This window comes from Myotis yumanensis, unplaced genomic scaffold, assembly GCF_028538775.1.
Source record: "Myotis yumanensis isolate MYYU_CA2020_CCGP unplaced genomic scaffold, mMyoYum1.0.hap1 SCAF_1, whole genome shotgun sequence".
Lineage (NCBI taxonomy): Eukaryota > Metazoa > Chordata > Mammalia > Chiroptera > Vespertilionidae > Myotis > Myotis yumanensis.
The window spans coordinates 157,098,843-157,119,963 of record NW_027223752.1 but is presented as its reverse complement, the minus strand read 5'-3'; the positions used below and the strand labels follow the sequence as shown (position 1 = coordinate 157,119,963).

General features: G+C 42.0%; 1 protein-coding gene across 5 annotated transcripts in view; it reads left to right on the top strand.

The window, feature by feature from the left end:
- Window positions 1-603: 603 nt before the first annotated feature.
- Window positions 604-21,121, top strand: part of ELOVL6 (ELOVL fatty acid elongase 6) — a 145,854-nt gene continuing 125,336 nt past the window's right edge. The window contains exons 1-2 of one of the 5 annotated variants that reach the window (XM_070390761.1): window positions 604-683; window positions 1,390-1,510. In XM_070390761.1, coding sequence (XP_070246862.1) covers window positions 1,422-1,510 — 89 coding nt within the window. In that variant the 5' untranslated portion in view covers window positions 604-683; window positions 1,390-1,421. The other 4 variants (XM_070390770.1, XM_070390745.1, XM_070390779.1 and 1 more) reach the window with 4 other exon arrangements.

The following is a 21,121-nucleotide window of genomic DNA, read 5'->3' as shown; positions in this document are numbered from 1 at the left end:
TCTTTGACAGAACTGTTTCTCCTAGTCCCCACTTTTCTATGGTTTCCAGACACTTGGCTTTGCATGAAATACCCCGTTTTTTGGATTACCAAGGGTGGTGGGGAGCCACCCACAAGAGAAGGGGAATTTTCTTCCAGGTCCTAATGTCCACCTAATTTTTAAAGCGTAGGTTCCTTATTGTTGTATTTTAAGCTTACAAATACATCCATGGATTATATTTCTTTCTTTTTTTTTCTAACTTGTGGGGAATGAATGGAGGGATGGACCGAATGAAAAACACTTTTTCCTCTCGGAAAAGAAAGAGGGGTGTCTACAGAAGCTGGGACTAAAACACTGCTGTGAGACTGGGGTTCAGGAAGGGTCAAGATTACATTTAGCACTCTCTCAAGCAATTCTGTTCCACCTACCCGGAAAATAAATAAAGGCCAATTCCTCATGGATGGAAGTAAAATTTTCGCATTGGACCAGTTAGTTCAGTTTTCCTACCCGCTAACTTCCTCTCCCCACCTTTGTCTCTCTCAGTTCATTAACCCTCCCCCTCCCCCTACCCAAACCCTCCCCCTAACCAATTTCCCTCTCCGGGCTACTCCTTTTCACTCTGCACTTTCCACCATCCTCAGCCTCAGCATCTCAAGCCGGCAAGTGATTTGGGAGCTCTGCTGGCCGCCTGGCCCCACGTTTAAGTGAGTCAACACCATCGCTCCGGGATGGGGGACCTGGAGGGTACTCGCGGGAGCCAGGAGGCGGGGAGCCCGTTTCCTTCGCGGGTAATCTCGGCTCAGATTTGCCTTGGCGTTCTTACAAGACAGCTGGCAGGTTTTACTATTTCCTGTCGCCTACTTGCCAAGCTCGTGGGCACGCGCGCCTCCGGGCTGCGCCCCGCACGCCGAAACTACCTTCAAAGGCAAGGTTAGGCGGCCCACGAGGTCGGTATTGGGGACCGGGGCCGACCTTGAGGCCACTTTCTCCCTCTCCTCGTCCTTCTCCCACTTCCCCAGTCACCTTCGCTCGGGCAAAGAGCCTCCCGGGGCTCGAGGGGAGAGGTCTCGCGCGCTCTCGCTCTCCCGCGCAAAGGGTTAATTTTTCCCATCGCACGAGGGGGAGGAGATTTCCCTGTAGACAAGTAAAAAGGGTGATGGACAAACGTGCGGGCACTAAGACCGCAAGGCATTCATTTCCTCCTACGGTGGATGCGGACGCCGAGAGGAGGAGAGCCCCGGAGCGCGGAGCTGGGAGCCGAGCGCAGGCAATGCTCAGCCCTGGATGTAGCTGAGAGCTTGGGAGAGACCGACCGCCGCGACCCAGCGGCGAGGGGCAGGCCTGGGGGGCGGGTAGGGGAAGCTTAATACTTGAAACCTAGCGCTTCACAGCTTATTTTATTTTGTGTAGAGAACACATAGCGACTCCGAAGATCAGCCCCAATGAACATGTCAGTGTTGACTTTACAAGAATATGAATTCGAGAAGCAATTCAACGAGAACGAAGCCATCCAATGGATGCAGGAAAACTGGTAGGTGATGCTTTCGCGTGATTCTGTGTCCTGGAGCCCCGCGCGCCTCTCCGGGGTGCCTTCCTGGCTGCTCCCCGCCTGGGCGCGAATGGAGCGGGGGATCGCGGGCCGCAGGGAGCCGGCCGCTGAGACACGAGGGCTGCCTGAAGCGCGTAGGTCTGGGTGCCCCTGTGCGAACCTCGGCGACACATGCATTTGAACACAGATTATATAACGTGGAGCATATATGTGTGCACAGAGAGTAGATGTTTGCGCGGCAGAGGAGCCACAGTCCGGGTTCCCTACCTGTGCTGCCTTCTGGCTTTCATCTAGAGTGGGGGGTTTCTTGCTCGGCCTCCCGCAATCGGAGTCTGCGAGGCGGCGGAGGGGAACCCGGTCCCTGGCGCCTTTTAACCCTCTCCCACCCGGCGCCCTCGGCTCTCCGGTCCTCTCCCTCTTCCCATCCCTCGCGCCCTTCCTTTCTCCTTGCCGCTCGCCCACCTCTCTGCCCCCTCTGCGCTCCCCAGCCGCTTTCCTCCTTTCCTGGACCCCTTTCTCCACGCGGATCCTTTTCCGGTTTCATAAAGAGGCGGGGTTTGGGGGTGGGGGGTGTGAGGGGGACAATGAAAACAGAAATAAAAATGAATGAACCCCAGCGAGGGGAGGGAGCCACGCCATTAAGTTTCTGTTGTACGGAAACGCCTTTTGGACACGCTCAGTTCTAATCCAGTGGGAGGCTGCCGAGTGGAGTTGAGATGGATTGAATCCTTGCGTGCTCTTCCCCGGGCAAACTTATAATAACCAGGGAAAGCATCTTTCTTGTTTACCGTGCTCCCTCCACCAGCCCTTTTGAAAATCCCCGTGTGGGAGGCGATCCTGTGTCACTCTGCAATATTTAACAGGGCAGGGCGTGCTCACCTCTCCTCCCAGCAGGCGGAGGTTGCTGCGGTGGCAGACATTCCCTCTCCCCTCCGCCCCGGCTCTGGCTCTCAGTGGAGTGCCAGCCGAGCGCACTCGGAGCTGGGCAGTGGCCCGCCGCCCCCCTGTGTTGGAAGAGGGCGGGGGTTGGGGTGATCGGGTAGGAGAGGCTGGGGGTGCACAGGGACCCAGCCGCCGCGTGCGCCCCGCCCCGACCTGCCTTCCTTCCCCCGTCTCGGCGGTGGGAAACCAGAGACGCTGCGTGCTGGGGGCCAGGGCGGGTGGGTGCGCTGGGCGGGCTGCCGCGGGTCGGAGCAGAGAGGGGGTTCAACTTCCCTTCCTCAGGCCCCGGGAGCAGCGACTGGCCTCAGGTGATTGGGCTGCCGCTCTCCCATCCTCCCGCCCGGCCGACCCGCTGGCGGATAGAGGCGCCGGGGCGAGAGGGTGCGGGGTGCAGGGGGGCGTTGGGGTCCGGAGGCCCGCGTCGGGCCAGAGCGGAAGCCGAGAGCGGTGCGCGATCCGCTCGGGAGGCCGGGGAGTGAGGCTGGGGCCCCTCCTGGCCGCCGAGGCCGAGAGCGCCTGGGGTGGGTGGCGGTGGGAGGAGGTTGCACACCGCGAGGCTTGGCCCCGAAGAGTCTAGACATTGGAGGCCGCGGCGCTGAGAAAGCCGAGCCCCTCGCCCGGGCACCTTCTGCATCCAGCTGCACTTCCTCTTCCCGCGTAAGGGGTGGCGCTGAAGCCGCCGAGGGCTGGGGTCTGCTCTGCGGTCGTTTGTTCTAGCTCTGGTCCCACTACTCGCGCCCATCCCCCCACCCCCCCCCACCCCCGTTAGCCCCACTGTGTGCTCTGTGTTGTAAGGTCGGCGTGTGCGCGACCTGCGGCACCGGAGTTGAGCCTGCCTTTCTGGAGGCGGCTGCCCGGCTCACGGTCGGCCGGCCAGCCTTCCCTTGCACCATCGCCGCCAAGAGGGCCTCTTGTTTACTTTTTGCCTTTTCTCTGAGGTCACTTTCTGTGCCTCCTCCAGGTACCATTTCCCGCCTGTTTTCTCCATTCACTCAACAAGTACACGCTGAGCCAGCCAGACTGGGCCTAGCCCTCAAGGGACTGACTGAAACTGGCAAAAATGTGCCAACTTAGCTTCCCCTGTTGGGCTCTGACCAACGTTTCCTCCTAGCTCCTTATCTGTACTTTTCATCTGGCAGTCTCTTTCCTGGCATATACTAATATATATACATAATTTGCAGGTGTGTGTCTGCCTCCTACCAGAACATCAGCTCTTGAGGGAGGGTCTATAGTTCTTGTCTCATTCCACTCTAGATTATCCTGAGCATCTCAAAAAATGCTTTGTACATGGCAGATGCTGGGGAAAATGCTTGTCTAGTAGGTTATAAAATGATGATCGGTGCCCACTGTATGGCCAGCACTTCCTGTTAATATCTGAAACTTAACATATTTGGCCCCCCCCTGCGTTTTGAATACTATGTCATTGTCCCTTACTAGGATTTCCCCCTCCCTGACTTTTTGTCTCTATTGATTTTATGTTCTTCTTGGCTTGCTTATTGCAATAAAAAAAAACAAAAAAACAAAACACTCAAAACAAAAACGGTGCTGGCTGTTACCCCTTACTCGCAAGTCTTCTTGATCCCAAATTGTATTGCTTCTTTTATTCCAGAGTTTGTGTACCCAGTTTTATAACCTCTCTCTCATAATCCCAATAGCGAGAAAGTCCTGAACCAGGGGTATAAGAAAAGAAGAATTTCTTTCTGTTTCCCTTGTTTACAGGAGAAGGGAGCTCCATAACCAAGGCTTAGACCCTGTCGGGGACTAGGAGACGTTTAAGAAACCATAGGTCTTAACTTTCCAGGTTCCTTAACTTCAAATGGTTTGAAATAGCTTTGGGAGGAAAGAACAGTGTTGTGAAGCTTCTACTATATCTTTTGAGAAATCATTTGCAGTTGTCCTAAAAAATATTTTCTAGGCATAGTTTCAAACAAAACTTGTCAATGTAGAGAATTATAGTTTATCTCTCAAAAATGAGCTATGCTGTCTTTTGAAGAATTGTGAGGACTGCCAGGAGTGCTGTTTTGTACATCCTGGTATTATTTAAGTGGACCTTAAATAAGGGTAGTTTATTAAAACATATCCTATAATCCATATTCATTACTTTATTGCATATGAATGTAGTGGGGCCCCTGTTTTAGAAAAGTGTTATATGAACATTACAGGGTCCAGCTGAGGCAAGTTTATTGCTGCTTTAACAAATGATTAACCCTCTATTCATTGTTCTCTAGACACAGAATAAATAGTGCAGACCTTTTAATTTTTTTAGCAAATAATTTTACCTATAACAAATTAGAAAAGCAATTGAAATGAAATGCAAGGGAATACATCCCCTTGAATAGTCATCCTGAACCTCCTCTTAAAACTGCGTGCCAAGTTAAAAATACCTGGGGTACTATTCTCTGGAAAATGAGAGTTTATTACATGAGGTGGAGGAAAATGCCTGCTTTTAGCTCAATAGCATTTTTGAGTTCTAGTTTTACACTGAAAACTCCTTGTGATTTTACAACATTGAAAAGGGGCATTTTGTTCTTTTATGAGATGTCTGGCCTTTACCTGCTCTTCTCACTAATGGCTGACTTATTTTTTTATGAAGGCTTCTTGCAAGGAGCAAAATCACCTAGTGATTGGTAAGGCTACATAAAATTCATTCAGTAAGAAGGGCAGCTGGGCTCTGCCTTCTTTCAGCAGCCTGGCAGGTCTGTGCTCAGAGCAGTGGGTGCTTCTTGCTCCAGTTGTAATTGTCTGGCCAATGATGATTATCTTCTGATGTCGGCTGACATGGTGTTCACCAATAGGAAAGCAGGAGGCCTGTGCTGACGGCTGTAACATTAAGTCTGTGAGCTGACGTCACCACAGGGCTTGCCCTGAACCTCCTGAAACCCTCCCCCGCTCCCTCTGGCATCCTCCACATCCATCCTTTCAATGCTTTGTATATTTTTCTGACTTTTTCCCCCCTCCCTCCTCTTCTGGTGATGTTATAAGAGTTTTATATTTTGTGTTCTGTATTGTAAGGTCTATAAGATAGTGTTGGGATTTTTAGAATTAAATACTGACTGGCTAAGGAAACTTTTATCCACAAATTTGTTTTTACTAAGGGGAAAAAGAATGAAAAGAAACACTGTTTAAAAGAATTGCATCTCTACACGTTCTTTCTTATATGTGAGGTTTAGAAAGTAGCATGCTATACAATTTCAGCATTAAAGGACATATAAGCATTACAAACCTGTTTTAATATTTTACTCAATACAGCATCATAATGCCTATCAAACTATAAAATGCAGGCTATTTTTCCTGTAGTGACAATGCTTTGCACTGATCCCTAAATTTTTCCTGCAACCTGCTGTATGCATTTGTAAGAAAAATGGGTGAAAAATAATGCAAACTGGTCATGAAACAGAAAAGGCCAGAGTCTCATTTAATCAGTGACACTAAAGAAAATACAAATTTGGCCAGTTGTCTAGGAAAGTAATGTGTCCACATTGTACTCATTATGTTGCTTGCCACTAATTTTGGAGAATCACCGTTCATATTAGATTTAAGATTTCAAAGTCTGGGGTGTGAGGAACTTAATCTGTCAATTCAGTAAACTTTAGAAAGCACCAGGATATTTTAAAAAATATATATATATTCCATTGATTCCTTACAGAGAGGAAGGGAGAGGGATAGAGAGTTAGAAACATTGATGAGAGAGAAACATTGATCAGCTGCCTCCTGCACACTCCCCACCGGATACGTGCCCGCAACCCCTGACCGGAATCGAACCAGGGACCCCTGAGTCCGCAGGCCGACGCTCTATCCACTGAGTCAAATCGGTCAGGGCAGCACCAGGATATTGGCCTAATATGTGCTGGATTAAGAATGAGAAGCCTGCCCTAGCGGGTTTGGCTCAATGGAGAGAGCTTTGGTCCGCAGACTGAAGGGTCCCAGGTTCGGTTCCGGTCAAGGTCCTTTTTGGACTAGATCCCCAGGGGGAGGCATGCAGGAGGGAGCCGATCAATGATTCTCGTCATTGATATTTCTCTCTCTCTCTCCCTTCCTCTCTGAAATCAATAAAAAAATATTAAAAAAATATGATCTATGGTCTGATCCTAAAAAATAATAAAATCTTTTTAAAAAAATATATTTTATTGATTTTTTTTTTTTTTTACAGAAAGGAAGGGAGAGGGATAGAGAGTTAGAAACATCGATGAGAGAGAAATATCAATCAGCTGCCTCCTCCACAGCCCCTACTGGGGATGTGCTCGCAACCAAGGTACATGCCCTTGACCGGGATCGAACCGAGGACCCTTTAGTCTGCAGGCCGACGCTCTATCCACTGAGCCAAACCGGTCAGGATAATAAAATCTTGTTTGGAAATTTTTATCTGAAAACTTTCATGTATCTTTAAAGAATTGATGAATACTTATGGAGTCTTTGATTTTTTACTTTTTTATTTTTTTAGGATTCCCAGGGATAATGCAAGTTATTTTTAGATTATATTATTCATCTCTTATTTGTATTAGTTACAAATAGTATATGATGTTAACATTTTTACATCAGGGCCTTTCCTTTGTTAAATTGGGAGTTAAATTATGTGATCTAGAGAAGACTGCTTGTTGCTTTTAATGTTAGATGATAATTCTAACATTAGGTGTCAGTAGCAAATTGGATTTTAAAGTCAACTTACTTCAAAGTTAAAAGTTACTTTGCATTATTCCTTTAAAGAGAATCTTTCAAGTTAGTCAGTGGAAGAGCTGTGAGGGGGATGGAGACTTAGAAGTACTTAGGAGGGCATAGGATCACCATGATAATCAGTCTTCAGCCAACAAAATAAAATGGAGTGTAGCACTAGTCAAGAATTCATCTTTGTTTCAGTGTGCTGGATATTTTCGATTCGAGTGTTTTCTGAGATGAGTTATCCAAAAATTGTCTCAGTGACCCATTTAATTTTTTAATGTGTGGACACAGGTGAGCCAAGCTGCCCTATATTAATAGGAACCAGATGATACCACAAAATTTGCCTTAGCCCTTTACCTTACCTTCTCTAGCTTCAAAGTCACCCGCTCCCATTACTTTCTATTTATCTCTGTTAGGCGAGCACAAGAGAAGTTTACCTAGAATAGTTACCTATACTATAAATATTTCTATAAATAACCCCAGGAAATGAGAATGAAAATCTAACATGGCTTTATTGAAATGTTAAGACATAATTTTATTTCTTTATCCATATACTGATTGTGTGCCTCTATAGGCAAGTACAAATGTGCTATGTTGGCATAGGTACTCGGAATTTTTTAAAAAGCAGCATTCTTAACTATATTTAACTTACAATAATTTATTTTAGAGATATATTATTTCTTTTTATAAAAATTATTGTCCTAGAGTAAAAAAAGAAAAATGAATTTTCAATTTTAAGTTCATTGAGCAAAAATCATCCAAAATGCATGTCCATGTAAGGCATCTAAATTCAAGATTTTGTATTTATGATGACTCATTTTTATATTGAGTACTCATGATTTTTAGTTTTAAGGTTCTTTACCTACTATACTGTATTGGAGTGAAGACTTTTAGGAAAACTTTTGTTTATTTAGTCACCTATTGTGAACTTTCTGAAATTTAACTTTAAATTTGTTTGCCAAAAAAAATGCACAAGTTAAAAAGATTGACACTTATCTTTGCTGAGATAAATAAGACATGCTGATTAGAAACAATTTTGCTGGATAGATGCTCATGATTTTTTAACTCTTATTCTATTTCCTTCAGGATTTCATATTTTAGGGTTTTTTTTCCTAAAGTTTTTGTAGAAGAGTTTGTAATTGCAATCTGATAAGGAGAATTATCGTTGGTATAATGTATTTTGGGGAGGGGAACTTGATGTTATAATCAAGTTTATGATCACATATTTTAAGTGTAATAAGTATAACTCCAATTTCTTAAAGATACATTTCAGATGTTCTAGCTCAATCCTTATTTTTTTTTTTTAATACCCATTCTTGGAGCTAGTTTTTCTTTTTAAATGATCATTTGGGTTCTGAGGCTGAAGTTTTTGAATTGACCATTTGTTAACACTTAATGGACAGTATACATGATCATTCTTTGAAAACTATGAAAAGATGAGTGAAATGCATGTACATGTATGTATGTGTACACACATACATATACATATACACAAACATATGTTAAAGTGACTGTTTAAAAGAAATAAAAACTGGTGCCACATTAAAGACCATTTGTTTCTATTAGAAGAGCGTCATGCTGAGCCAAACATATGTTTTTTAATGTCCTAATTTAATTGACAAGTTTGTTGTTGTTTTTTAAAACTTGTTAAATAATACAATTTTAATAGGTCATTTAAAACTGCAAAAAATGGATCGTTTAGGCTTTGAATTTACCCCAATTATTAAAAAGTTTCTCAGTCTTTTAGACTCACTTACTTAGCTCCTCCCATTCATAGAGGTGGTGTTAAAATGTAAGTTTTTAAAATACTAGACCCACTGTGACTGGGATAATAGACTTTTACAAGTGAACTTAGTTCAGTGGAGTTCAGTATTGAGCATTTCATGATCTTGTGTTAAGAGGTTCAGTGGGGGGGAAAAAACAAAAACAAAGGTTTACTCCTGAAACTTTTTTTAAATGCGTGAGACCTTTATTAATGTCCATTGGATTCCTTAAGCATTTAAAAGCTGGACTCTTAATCATTATCAGTGGTTATCTATATATATAAAAGCCTAATATACTAAGTGTCTGACCGATCTGACCGCTCAACCAGTCGCTATGACGTGTACTGACCACCAGGGGACAGATGCTCTGACCAGTAGGTTAGCTTGCTGCTGGGGTCTGATTGATCGGGACTGGGCAGGGTGGGCCAGACATGCCCTGGAGCCTTCCCACAGTCCCTCCCTGGCCAGCCACCTCGATTGGCCTGATGGGGACTGGGCGAGACTGGACATGCCCTGAAGCAGCCACCCTCCTGCAGTCCCTCTCTGGCCTCTAAAATAATTTCTTCTAATTAATTTTCTTTCAATGTGCATGTATTTGTGCACCAGGCCTCTAGTTATTACAATGAGAGAGTAGGAAGCTCAATAAAAGGTACTTTAAATGTCAGAATCTGTAGTTTCTCAATTTTATGATTTTTTGATATAGACAAAGATCTTAGGATAGTAGATTTTCTTCATTCTGGAGTAATGATACTAATAGTTGATACTTACATAGCTGTTTATTGACTGCAGGTGTTCTTTTAAAATGTTTTACATATGTCAACTTGTTAAATCCTTCCAACCACCCTTCAATGTATTATTTTTTCAATTTTACACAAGAAGAAATGAGGCACAGTGTTGTTAAATAAGTTGGAATTTGCATGTAAGGATAACAAGAGGAGAAATGGGCTTCAGGACTGACTTAAGTTTTTGGTTACTCATGCCCTGATCAATTCTTTATTTGAATAGGAATAAATATTGAATCAGTAACGCATTGCACTGTAAACTTGTAAAGTACTTGACCTGTTTTATACTTGCAAGAATTTCATAAGTGTCTGATGTCTTCTGATTTTTCACTAAGCGGATCCTGAACACTTATGGCCGGAATGGCTACAAAAAGCACCTATTAATGTTATAAGGGATAATAACCTGTATAGATAAATACGTCAGTCATTAAGAAATATTTTCTGAATATCATTTGTTTAGTATCTATCAATACTTTTATAAATTGGAGAAAGCCATGCCACTTTAATGATGCTTCTATCATAAAAAAAAGTTTCAGTTTTATTTCAAAGAAACCATGACATGGATTTGGAACATTTCTTAAAACGTATACTTCCATCTGTTTTTCCTATTGGCTTCATACACTCGGCGTGGTTTTAGTCTCTGGGAGCTTGCTGCCATCTGGTGCTGCCTACAGCCAGGCTTTCCTCCAGGCAGCTTTAGTAACTACTGTTAAATAGCCGCCCCCAGTTGAAAAAAAAAGTGTGGTTTGGGGATGTCCCTATTCTTAGCTGTCAGCTCCTACAATGTGAAGAATTAAAGAGCACTTTTTTTTTTATTGTTTCTTAGTTTTAATTTTTTTCCTCATTCTAAAGAAAGAAATGTTTATTATAATAAGAAGAAATGAAAACATTAAAAAAATATGAAGATTAAGGGAAGAAAATGTCTTGAGGTCTTATCCAGAGGCAACCACAGTTTTTTTGCCACTTTCCCCTCAGCCTTGTTCCCACGTTTCCATACACTTCAGCTTACTTAGTACATATCCCCCAGGGAGCGAGTGCCCTGTGCTGTGCCAGGGACTGATTGCACTGGGCACTGGGCACTTCATTTACATCAAGCATGTCAAACTCTCAGCCCGCGGGCTGCATGCCTCGTTTATTTGGCCCGTGTTAGCCTTTAAGTTTGATGTGCTTGATTTACATGCTCTCTCCTTACAACTTTTTTTTGTTGCTCTTTTCTCCCCTTTACATTATAAATGTGTTTCATGTCACTTAAGACCTCTCCATAAGTATAATTTTTAGTGGCTGCTTCATATTTGATTGTTTGAGCTTAATTTAGGTAACCAATCCCTTAATGTTAAACGTGTAAAGTTTCTAGTTTTTCCTATTAGAAGTAGGACTCTGGTCATCTTTGTATATTAATCTTTTCACTTACCTGACAAACTTCTTTGGATAAATACAAACTAGCACCCAGGGGAATGACTCTCTGCAAGGTGTATGATCTCTACAGCCGGACTGATGTCTGGAAAAGTGGAACCAATTGACTCTCCACCAGGGAAGGAGTTTTCACGCCCTTCTTAGTATTGAAGATGATTATATTATTAAAAAACTGATAAGTTAATGTGAAGAGTGATATCCCATTGCTTTAATTGATATTTGTTTCTAGTAAGACTCAAAAGATTTACTTGCCTTTGTTCTCCATTTGTCCTTGTGCATTCTCTGTACCTGACCTTTGCTAATGAGCTATTTGCCTACACTCGGGATATTACAAGGATATTAGCCTTTTGTCCAGTAGGATTAGTAGTTGCAAATAATTTCTTCTCCAGAATCATTTCTGTGGCCTCTAGTATGCTAACTTCCGTAGTTGGGAGCAGATCTAACAACGAGTTTAGTACATGAAATATTCTATTTCCATCACCATCTAAATGAAGAGAAATACCTGTGCTTATCTCTCTGTGTTTGTGGAGGTGAACAGTCCCAGGAGAAAGGGAAGGAGAAGAGAAGAGGGCGCCTCTGCTCAGTACCCTGGGGCCCTGGAAGGTCTCCCAAGGCACCTCCTTCCCCGCCTTCCTGCTCCGTCTCCTCTCCCAGCGCCCTCCTCCAGCCCAGCGGTGCCCGCGGCCTCTGCTGGCAAACAGAAGGGCTGGAACTGCAGCCCACTTTAGCCTTTGTCCCTAGGCCTAGTTCCTCCATGGAGTTATTTTTCACTTCCACCCCCTCCCCCAGCACCTCCACTGGCGCATTTGGGCTAAGCCCCCTCCATTCTGCCTGCATTGGAGAAATGTTCCCGGTACCAGAAGGAATGAAAGGACTGGGGTTGGTCTCCATGACAACTGGAAGAAAGAGGAATAACTCTGGAAACCTAATTTCCTAACTCTGGATATTCCAGCTTCTGCAGGAAGCTACCCCAGATGGGTCCTACACGAACCAAGAACTCTTCCAAATCTCAGTGCCCAGCATTGCCTGTCTTTCTGCCTCTCCCCCCTCCACAAAAATAAATGGTCCTCCTTGACCGGAGGAAGCTTCTGTCCAAGTCTGTGAGCTCCCATAGATCATCCTGAGGGATCAAAGAATCATCATCACCCGAGGCTGCCAAGATGAACCTCAACATTAAACACACCTGAAGTAGGTGTAGTGATTTTGCCGTCCACAAAGTGCCTTTACATCCCACTTATTCTTCCCAGCAGCATTTGGATGGTGAGGCAGCTTACCCATAGGCACACAGATTTTTAAAATGGCAGAACCTGGACTTCTGAGAAGGTACTACCCTGTCTTATGGTAATCAAAAGAAAGAGTGGACGCAGTGAAATGCCAATACATTCCTGAAGGCTTTTTCTCCTCTTCAATGCATATGAGAGTCTTCACTCTCTCTAGTGCAGTGGTCGGCAAACTCATTAGTCAACAGAGCCAAATATCAACAGTACAACGATTGAAATTTCTTTTGAGAGCCAAACTTTTTAAACTTAAACGATATAGGTAGGTACATTGTTATTAACTTAATTAGGGTACTCCTCAGGCTTAGGAAGAGCCACACTCAAGGGGCCAAAGAGCCGCATGCGGCTCGCGAGCCGCAGTTTGCCGACCACGGCTCTAGTGTATTTGTGAACTTGCTGACAATCTGTGACTATCATTACAGTTTATCCAAAGTAACAAGTGAAGCATATACTACTGCAGTCAGGCAAGATGTATATAACCCTACATCAAAAAATGCAAATGAACAAAAGAAACCAGACCCAAAAGAATATATACGGGTGTGGGCAAAAGTAGGTTTATAGTTAGTTGTTCATATGGAAAAATTTATAATACGATAATAAATAATAATACAAGAATAAACTCTCTTTCATGTACTGACAATGGTAAACCTACTTTTGCCCACCCCTGTACTGCATGGTTCCATTCTTATGAAGTTCAACATTTATAAATGATGTTAGAAGTTAGGGTAATGGTTACTCTTGGGGAAGGGGGAGAGAGTAGTGATGAGAGGATACCAGATAAGCTTATAGAAGGCTGGTAAGGTTCGGTTTCTTTGATCTGGGTGGTGGTTTCATGGGTCTGTTCACTTTATAATATTTCATCAAGATGTTCAGTTGATTTGTGCAGTTTTCTGTATGTGTTAGGCTTAAGCAAAGGAGGAAGGTTTTAGTCTCTTTGACTTTCTGCTGATTTTTGGACTCTTGCATTGACTTTTCTTTTTTCACAAGTGTTGCCGTGAGTATTGACTGTGGTATTGCAGGATAATGGTTAACCCATGGACTCTGGAACCAGTGTGGCTGTGCTCAAGCCCTGGTTCTACCACATGGGAACTGAGTGACTGCCTCACTAGTAGGCTAATTACTGCCTGTCTGCTTCAGTCCCCTCATCTCTAAATTGGGACTTGATGATAATAATGGGGGTTGGTGATGATGATGATGATGATGATGATGATAGAATCTACCTTAGCAGTTTGTGAGGATTCAACAATTTATTATGCATTAGCCCAAGAATGCCCAGCATAAACATTTTTATTATACCTCTATTGTTGTTTGCACCGTAGACTGTGGAATCCAGAAGGAAATGAGAAAATTAAATTCCCAAGGTATACACCCCAGTGGCCTTGCAATGAATCCTCCAAATACGACAGAAGAGCCCCATTACCTAGGAATCACTGCCAAGCCGTAGGCACTGAGGGGGAAAAAAGGAACATGTATGACATCAACTCCACTTTCTAGAAACTTATAATCTACTTTCAAAGATCCTGGCAAACGAAAACATGGTTAATATAAATATGGCTTATAAAAAGTGTGGGGGCCAGCAGTGTGGAGAACGTTTGGAAACATTTTCAGAAGCTCTGTTTCATCTTTAATCACAAGTAACAGTATAAAGAAGAGCCAGTCCTGGTACTAGACACTGGTTACTATTTCCTACAAAACACCTGACATTATCTCATTTAATAACTCATTCAGCAAAAGTACGATCATGTCTCTATATATTATCCACATGAAAGGTAAATCACTGTGTATAAATAAGTAAAAATGAAAATGGTAGTGGCTGAAAATTTTGGAGTAAAGAGCAAGTCTTTGGTTGTTATTCAAAGATTTTTTTTTCTTGTTTACTTCAATGAAAGAGGCAAAGCTGTTTGGTTCCTTAGCAAGAAGGTGAAGTAAAATAAAGATCATCAGCCATCAGTTTTCTCTTTAGTGCTTGCCTTGTGGGAGGCCTGTGGGACAGGACCCTGGCAGGTGGAGTCCTCTCTTTAAGGGTCCCAGTTCTCTCATCTTTGAGACAGGGAAGTGCATCAGCATTTCACAAGGGGTGGGGGAGCTTCTTCCACGTGCGTATTTGTCCCCCTTTAGCTCTTGACAGAGGAGGCCATCAGAGGATGTGGCTGCTGGTTGACCCAAACCCCAAGCTGGACCTGGGCAATCCTCACCCCCTCCCCTGTCCATGGAATGTAAGTTCCACCTGCTGTTCCCATACTGGCAGCCACTTCAAGGGTGCAGCCTTGAGCGAGCACTGTGTTGTTGAGACCATCTAGACCAGCCGTGGGCAAACTATGGCCCGCGGGCCGGATCCGGCCCGACTGTGTATGTGACCGAACCACATTGAGGCCACTGTATCACCTTTAAGATTCTGGCGGGCGGGTGCGGAGATCTACTCATTTTGCAGCACTCAAGACAAGCCTCGCCAGTGAGACCCCGTGATTACTAAGCCTTCCACCTACCAGTATGGAGTGGCTGCCTGTCTCTTTGGTTTCTTTCACCTTGTCCTCTGTGTACCGGGGCCACTTTTGGATGTTACCTGGGGAACTCCTGAGGTTACAAACCAATAGTTCCCCACCCCAGCCTGGGTTGGTATCGCAGCTGGCAGCTGGCATCCCTCTTTGTGACAGGACGGGGTGTGATTGGAGGAGTTTTATAACTAGCCTTCTAGCAGTAGTACTTAAATCATAAGTGGATTCTTCCACTTGCTGGGCCCCTATCAACTGTGGGTTATTCCCTTTTTAGACCTAGTATTCCAGGACTATTTTTTGTTGTTGTGATACTAACAATAGCAATTTTGACTTTGAGAATGACAAAAAGCAATTTTTAAATTTTTGCTGAGGTCACATTTGAGAAGCATGCGCTTGTTATGTTGTGCTTTCTCTTGTCTGGTAAGTGGGAACTCTGCTAAGACAGAAATGTTATGCCCTGTGAAAAATGGTCCCACCGAGGGAGAGCAACACTTGGTACTGACTATAAAAGAAAAAGAATATTGTGAATAGGTCAAGGAACATTGTGAGGCTTAATTGGGAAAAACTGATGGTCTCTGTAGTTTTCTAGGTTTGAAGATGTGGTTCTAAGGAGTGTTCTTCAAACTTTTTGCTTACATCCTCCTAAAAAGAAGGTTGAAAAACGATATACTGCCTCACACATTTAAAATTTGTCACCATAAGTTGACATACATTAATTTTTGATAGCAATAGAATAAATAAGATGAGGATTGGCTAGAAATATTTCATGACGTGATGCTAAGACAGGTTTATCTACTTTATTTGAATAATACAGTGTGAATCTGAAGTAAATCACATAGCATTTTTATCCATGGTTTTATTTAATTGGTAGCTCCAAAAACGTTCCGCATTCCATGTTGATAGATTTGAAAGAATCAGAGGCACTAGCTGATATTACTTCGGGTTGCTCTGAATTCAGAACATCCCGGCATTCAGAGGGTCTAATCAGGAGGGGGGGAAATGAAGATTAGCATTTTTACTTTGTTTTGGGGCTAGAAGGAGAGAAATGGATAGACCATCAATCGGGTAGGCCATCAATCGTTTTCAACTTTGTTTTCTTGACGGCAGAGAAGGTCATAGATGATAGCATAGAGCGTTGTCATTAGGACTAGCTTCCTACTTGGGTAAAGCAATTCCTTATTGTTGACTTGGTCATCCATTGTCAGAAACTGAGGACTTTAACCTTAACAAGTTCCTTTTAGTCCAGTCCGCTTGGGGTAGCTCTGATTGTTTGAAGGCTTTTCTCCATAATTGACCTGAAAGTTGTATCCTTCCATTAGTTCTTTATTTTTATAATCCTCATCTGAGGATATATTTACTGCTTTTGAGAGAGAGAGAGAAAGAGAGAGAAACATTGATCATGCCTCCTGTACATTCCCCATCTTGGGGATGAACCTACAATCTAGGTATGTGCCCTGACCGGAATCGAACCCGAAACTTTTTGGTGCCTCAACTAAGCCACCCACTCAGGGCTCCAATAGTGCTCTGTTACTTCTAGTTCTGACTCTAGCTGTATGTTATTTCCACTTCTGCATGACTGTCTAGTATGCATTTGAGCATGGATAGTACATCCTCTCTAGGCTTTCTTTTCTAAGCCATTTCTCAAACATCACTTACATGCAGTCTGCTAGTAATCCACATGGATGCTTTTGAAAAATAAAAAGTTAGGACTCCCACACTTTTGGTTTGAACAAATATTACCTACTAGGAAACTATTGAAATTTATTAAAGCTTACTAAAATGTGGCACACATACATTAAAATGAGACAGTCTGTGTAGCAGTGGGGAGGAGGAGTTTTAATTTAGTATTCTGCTACAAAGTCTGTCACATGGTGCTCTGGAACATTACAAAGCCCTCACTGTGTATGACATTCTGGACATTTTTGTAACCAGGGTTGTCTTAAGTTGTAGTTGGTTTTCAATGACTCTTCCTACATTCATATTTGCAGAAATACTTTTTTGAAGCTGTATTTTGTGGTTCTTGATATTTTGTGATTGCACCCTTTGATTGGTACTTGGTTCTCCAGTTCTTAATTACTGAGTTCTTTTGGGGTAAAAATTTTTGAGAACCAGGTTTTATGTCCTGGATCCTTAACCAGGTATTTGGGCCAGACTCACCTGGACAATTTATTTCTCCCATGAATACACATGGACAGGCTTTATCTCAGATTCAGATTTAGCAGGTCCATGGGACCAGGAAATCTGCCTAGCACGCACCTCTCCCTTCTCACCTCTGTCAATGACGTTAGAAATGTCCAAATCTATAGAGGATTTTTATGAGTTTACTTGAGCCAAAATGATGACAACTGCTGGGAAGCAAAATCTCAACAGATTGAGAAAATGATACAGAGACTGGCAGTTTTACAGTTTATTTTATACATTAGAATGAAAAAAGGAGACATAAGAAGGTTGCATGAAATCCATTGGTGGTAGATTAGGGAGGTAGGAGAAAGCAAAGCAGGAGATCTCTGAGATTGAATAAAGAGTAAAACAGAGACATTGCTTATTTTACATTGGTGGGTACAGGATAGTTAACAACGAACACTTACAATACATAGAGACAGTATTTGGGAGACAAAATAACAATGAGGGGGTCTGTGGTATTGTACTCTGGTGGTAGGTTGTACGCTGAGGGAATAACTCTGACATTCCAAGGGTGTAGTATTGTACATGCAAAAAGACAATAGACAGGTTCACTTAAGGTAAGGAGTAAGGATTGACCTTTGTCAAGGAAGCTGTTGGTATAGGATGTGACTGCCCAGTATGACTCACTTTTCAGTTAAGAATTTTTATGTTCAGACCATCCTGTGTTTACTTTTGGTTTCTGAGTGTGTGAAGCTCGCCATGTAGGCCTCCCGTAAGCTTGTCAGGTTTAGTTCACTGCCCCTTTTCCATTCACACCTCTAATTCACAACCAAGTCCTGTGTGAAGGGCTTTCAGTTCCATTTCTACGCATTCATTCCCATTGCCCTCCTTCAGGCCCCACCACTGCTTTGTGCCTCCTCACTGACTTTCCACATCCATCTCTTCCTGGGCTTTCAGCATTATCTTAGTCGCTGATTCAATCTTGTCACCGGCGATAAAAAACCTTCCCTGGTTTCCCATTGTCTACAGGTGTCCAAATTCTCTTGATAGGTTTGAAAGGCCATCAAATTCTGGCTCCATAATATGTTACCTATGGATTCAGCATCTATTCAAAATGCAGATTATGATTCCCACCCATCAAATTCCATTGTGCCTTTTTTTATGGTTTGCTGGTACTTTGCTCTTAGATTTAGATTTTCTCTTCAGCTTTGAAGTCAGTTCCTATCACAGAATTTGGCTTATAGTTGCACACTTTTGTTTTCTCTTTTCTTGTTTGCCTATTCAATGTGTGTTGAATAGATGAATGCCCATATGCATGTTGTCACAAATTACCCTTCTGTGTAACTAACTGTATTGCAGAAGCTGTTCATTCACTTCCAAATGTGTCTGATTTATTAGCCAGTACATCTTCATATTGCTCTTACGTGAGTCAGGGGAGACTATCTAGTGTCTTATTGAAACAATAATAAAAATGCTTATTTTATTCTTTTCATCTAATTTTATTTTTAAGAGGAAAAGGTATTGATGTAGCATGACTAATTCTTAGTCAAAGACTTCCTTACAGTGAGTGGAGAGAGTGGGATTGCATGCATAGAGGAGAAAACCGGGAAGAAAATAATACCAAAATGGTAAAAAGTAGTTGTTTAAAGATGGTAAAATGATGGTTATTATTTCTCCTTTTGCTCTTCTGGTTTTCTATAATCTTTTTATATTATATTCTGGGTATATATGGGCTATGTGATTATGCATATGGTCTTAATCTATTTTTTGCATCAACTATAATGTACTTACTGTTTTTATAATGAAAGATAAGTTTCATTTTACAATGGTATTTTATCTGAAATTGGGTAACAGAGACATTTTAAAAACTAAAGAATTTTTAAGTAAACATTAAAATAAGCAATACAGTTACACAGAAGGGTAATTTGTGACAACATTGGGCTGCAAATTCTTATTCCAAATTAATAGGCTTTCTTAGATTAAGGTAGAGACAAGTCATAGTGTTGATGTCACAAAAACTTTCTCTTTTTCTAATACTAAATTATACATTTTGATTATTTTTACTAGGAATGGGCCGTAGTTCTTTAAGGGAGGGAGATAAAAGACATTAATTTGACTTTACATTACAACTTTTATGCCTAGGCTTCAGGAATGTGTCTAATAGGGCAAAGGTTCCCCAGGGACAATAGACATCTAATCTAATAGAGATAAAGGATTAAACATAAACCTGTCCCTAGAGAGAAGAAAAGTGAATAGGATAATTGGCTCAGGGACCTGGTGTCACCTGGAAACAGATGCTGAACTCATAGCTGGAATACATCATGAACAGACGTAATCCAGTATTGCAAAGTGCCTGGGAGATTGTGTCTGAGTTACAGGAGCTAGAAATATTTTGTTATTCTCCAAGATGAAGGTTACAGAGGGCTAGTCTAGTCCAGTTTAGGCTCTCTGGATCCGGAGAACCTGTGTGTGTGATCTGGTAGAAGTTTCAGGGATCTATCTGATTGGGGACAGTGTGACAGCCTTTTCACAGGGCTGCTTTGTAGAGCCTATCTTAGAGTTCTGGGCATTGCTTGGGACTCTTGCTTCTTCTGCACTAACTCTTCATGAATGTGGTTTGTTTTGTAATAGTGTTTCGTGAGTTTTACTGACATGTATCTAGGAAGACTTGCTATTCCACACTCTTCTTTTCCTCTCAATTGTCTCAGCAGTCACAGAAGAGAGAAAGGGAGAGTGGGGGAGAATGGTTCCAAATCATATGGGTATAGTTTTTAAAAATCTTTGTAAATGTGATGATCGTTTGGTTCTATTCCTATAAATTCAGAGAAAGTTCTTCTCTAAAGCCATAGACAATTTAAATAAGTATTCTTTTTGGATTCAAGCAAACAAATGATAGCCCTGACAGTGTAGTTCAGTTGGGTAGAACCAAGGCTGTGGGTTTGATCCCCAGCTAGGGCACATACAAGAATCTACCAATGAGTGAATAAATAAGTCGAACAAATCAATGTTTCTCTCTCTCTCTCTCTCCCTCCCTCTCTCTCCCTCTTTCTCTCCCTCTCTCTCTCTCTTCCTCTCTCTATAAAATGAATCAATAAATAAAAGCAAATGATAGGTTAGAAATATCCGAGAGGAGCAAAAAATAAAATATTAAATACTAATCAAAATATTACATATTTAATATGTTTTAAGTGTACTGGACTTGATTTTTCTAAGATTTTCTAAGAGTCTTAAAAATACTATTTCTTCAAAAGACAATATTTCTTTTTTTTTAAATCGTTATCCAAGGATATTTTTATTGATTTTTAGAGAGAGGAGGGGAGACAGAGAGAGATGCATGTGAGAGAGAAACATTGATTTCATAACACTGAAACATGAATTTTCACATTAGAAGCTTTTGATAAACTTTTAAACATTCAAATTTTCATACGTATGCTACTCAATATTTACATTTAATTTATTTTAAAGACAGGCCACTGTATTAAAATACACAGTGGCGAAAAAAATAAACTGTTATTAACTAGTGAGCTTATTCTTTTTAAATTGAGCAAATGTTGATTCTAACATCTTTAGTTCTGCTGTGACAGGAAGAAGCGGTCAACACTGGGTTACCGCTGTCTGGGCTCTGAATGTGTTACTTCATGTGGATAATTCAGGAAACCAGAGAGGTGTTTTTTTTGGAGGTGCCATTAAGTAGATGAAATAACACTCACACACAAAAAAAGACTCTACCATGTTTTTGAGAATTATCTCATGGCTAAGGAGTAGAAAGCTCGGCCTCAGAGCTCTATGGGTTCCTCATCTGATGGAACTTTTCATGGAGAATATTTCAAAACTTGCTGCAAACAGATGCCCCTTCAGGATTAGATTTTACTTGGTGGAAAGTCTATAGAGGCTCTTTTTTTTTATGTTTATAGTTTATGATATCTAGAAGTATGGTAATAAATTAAAACTGTTTTTCTTAGGTAGTTAACACTACAACAGCTCCAACTGTCTTGTTTATATGCAACATCTAGGACATTTGGAATGTAGTCATTTTCTGAAGGATCGCTATAAATTATCTTTTTAAAAAATATTTTTATTGATTTCAGAGAGGAAGGGAAAAGGAGATAGAAACATCAATGATGGGAATCATTCATACATA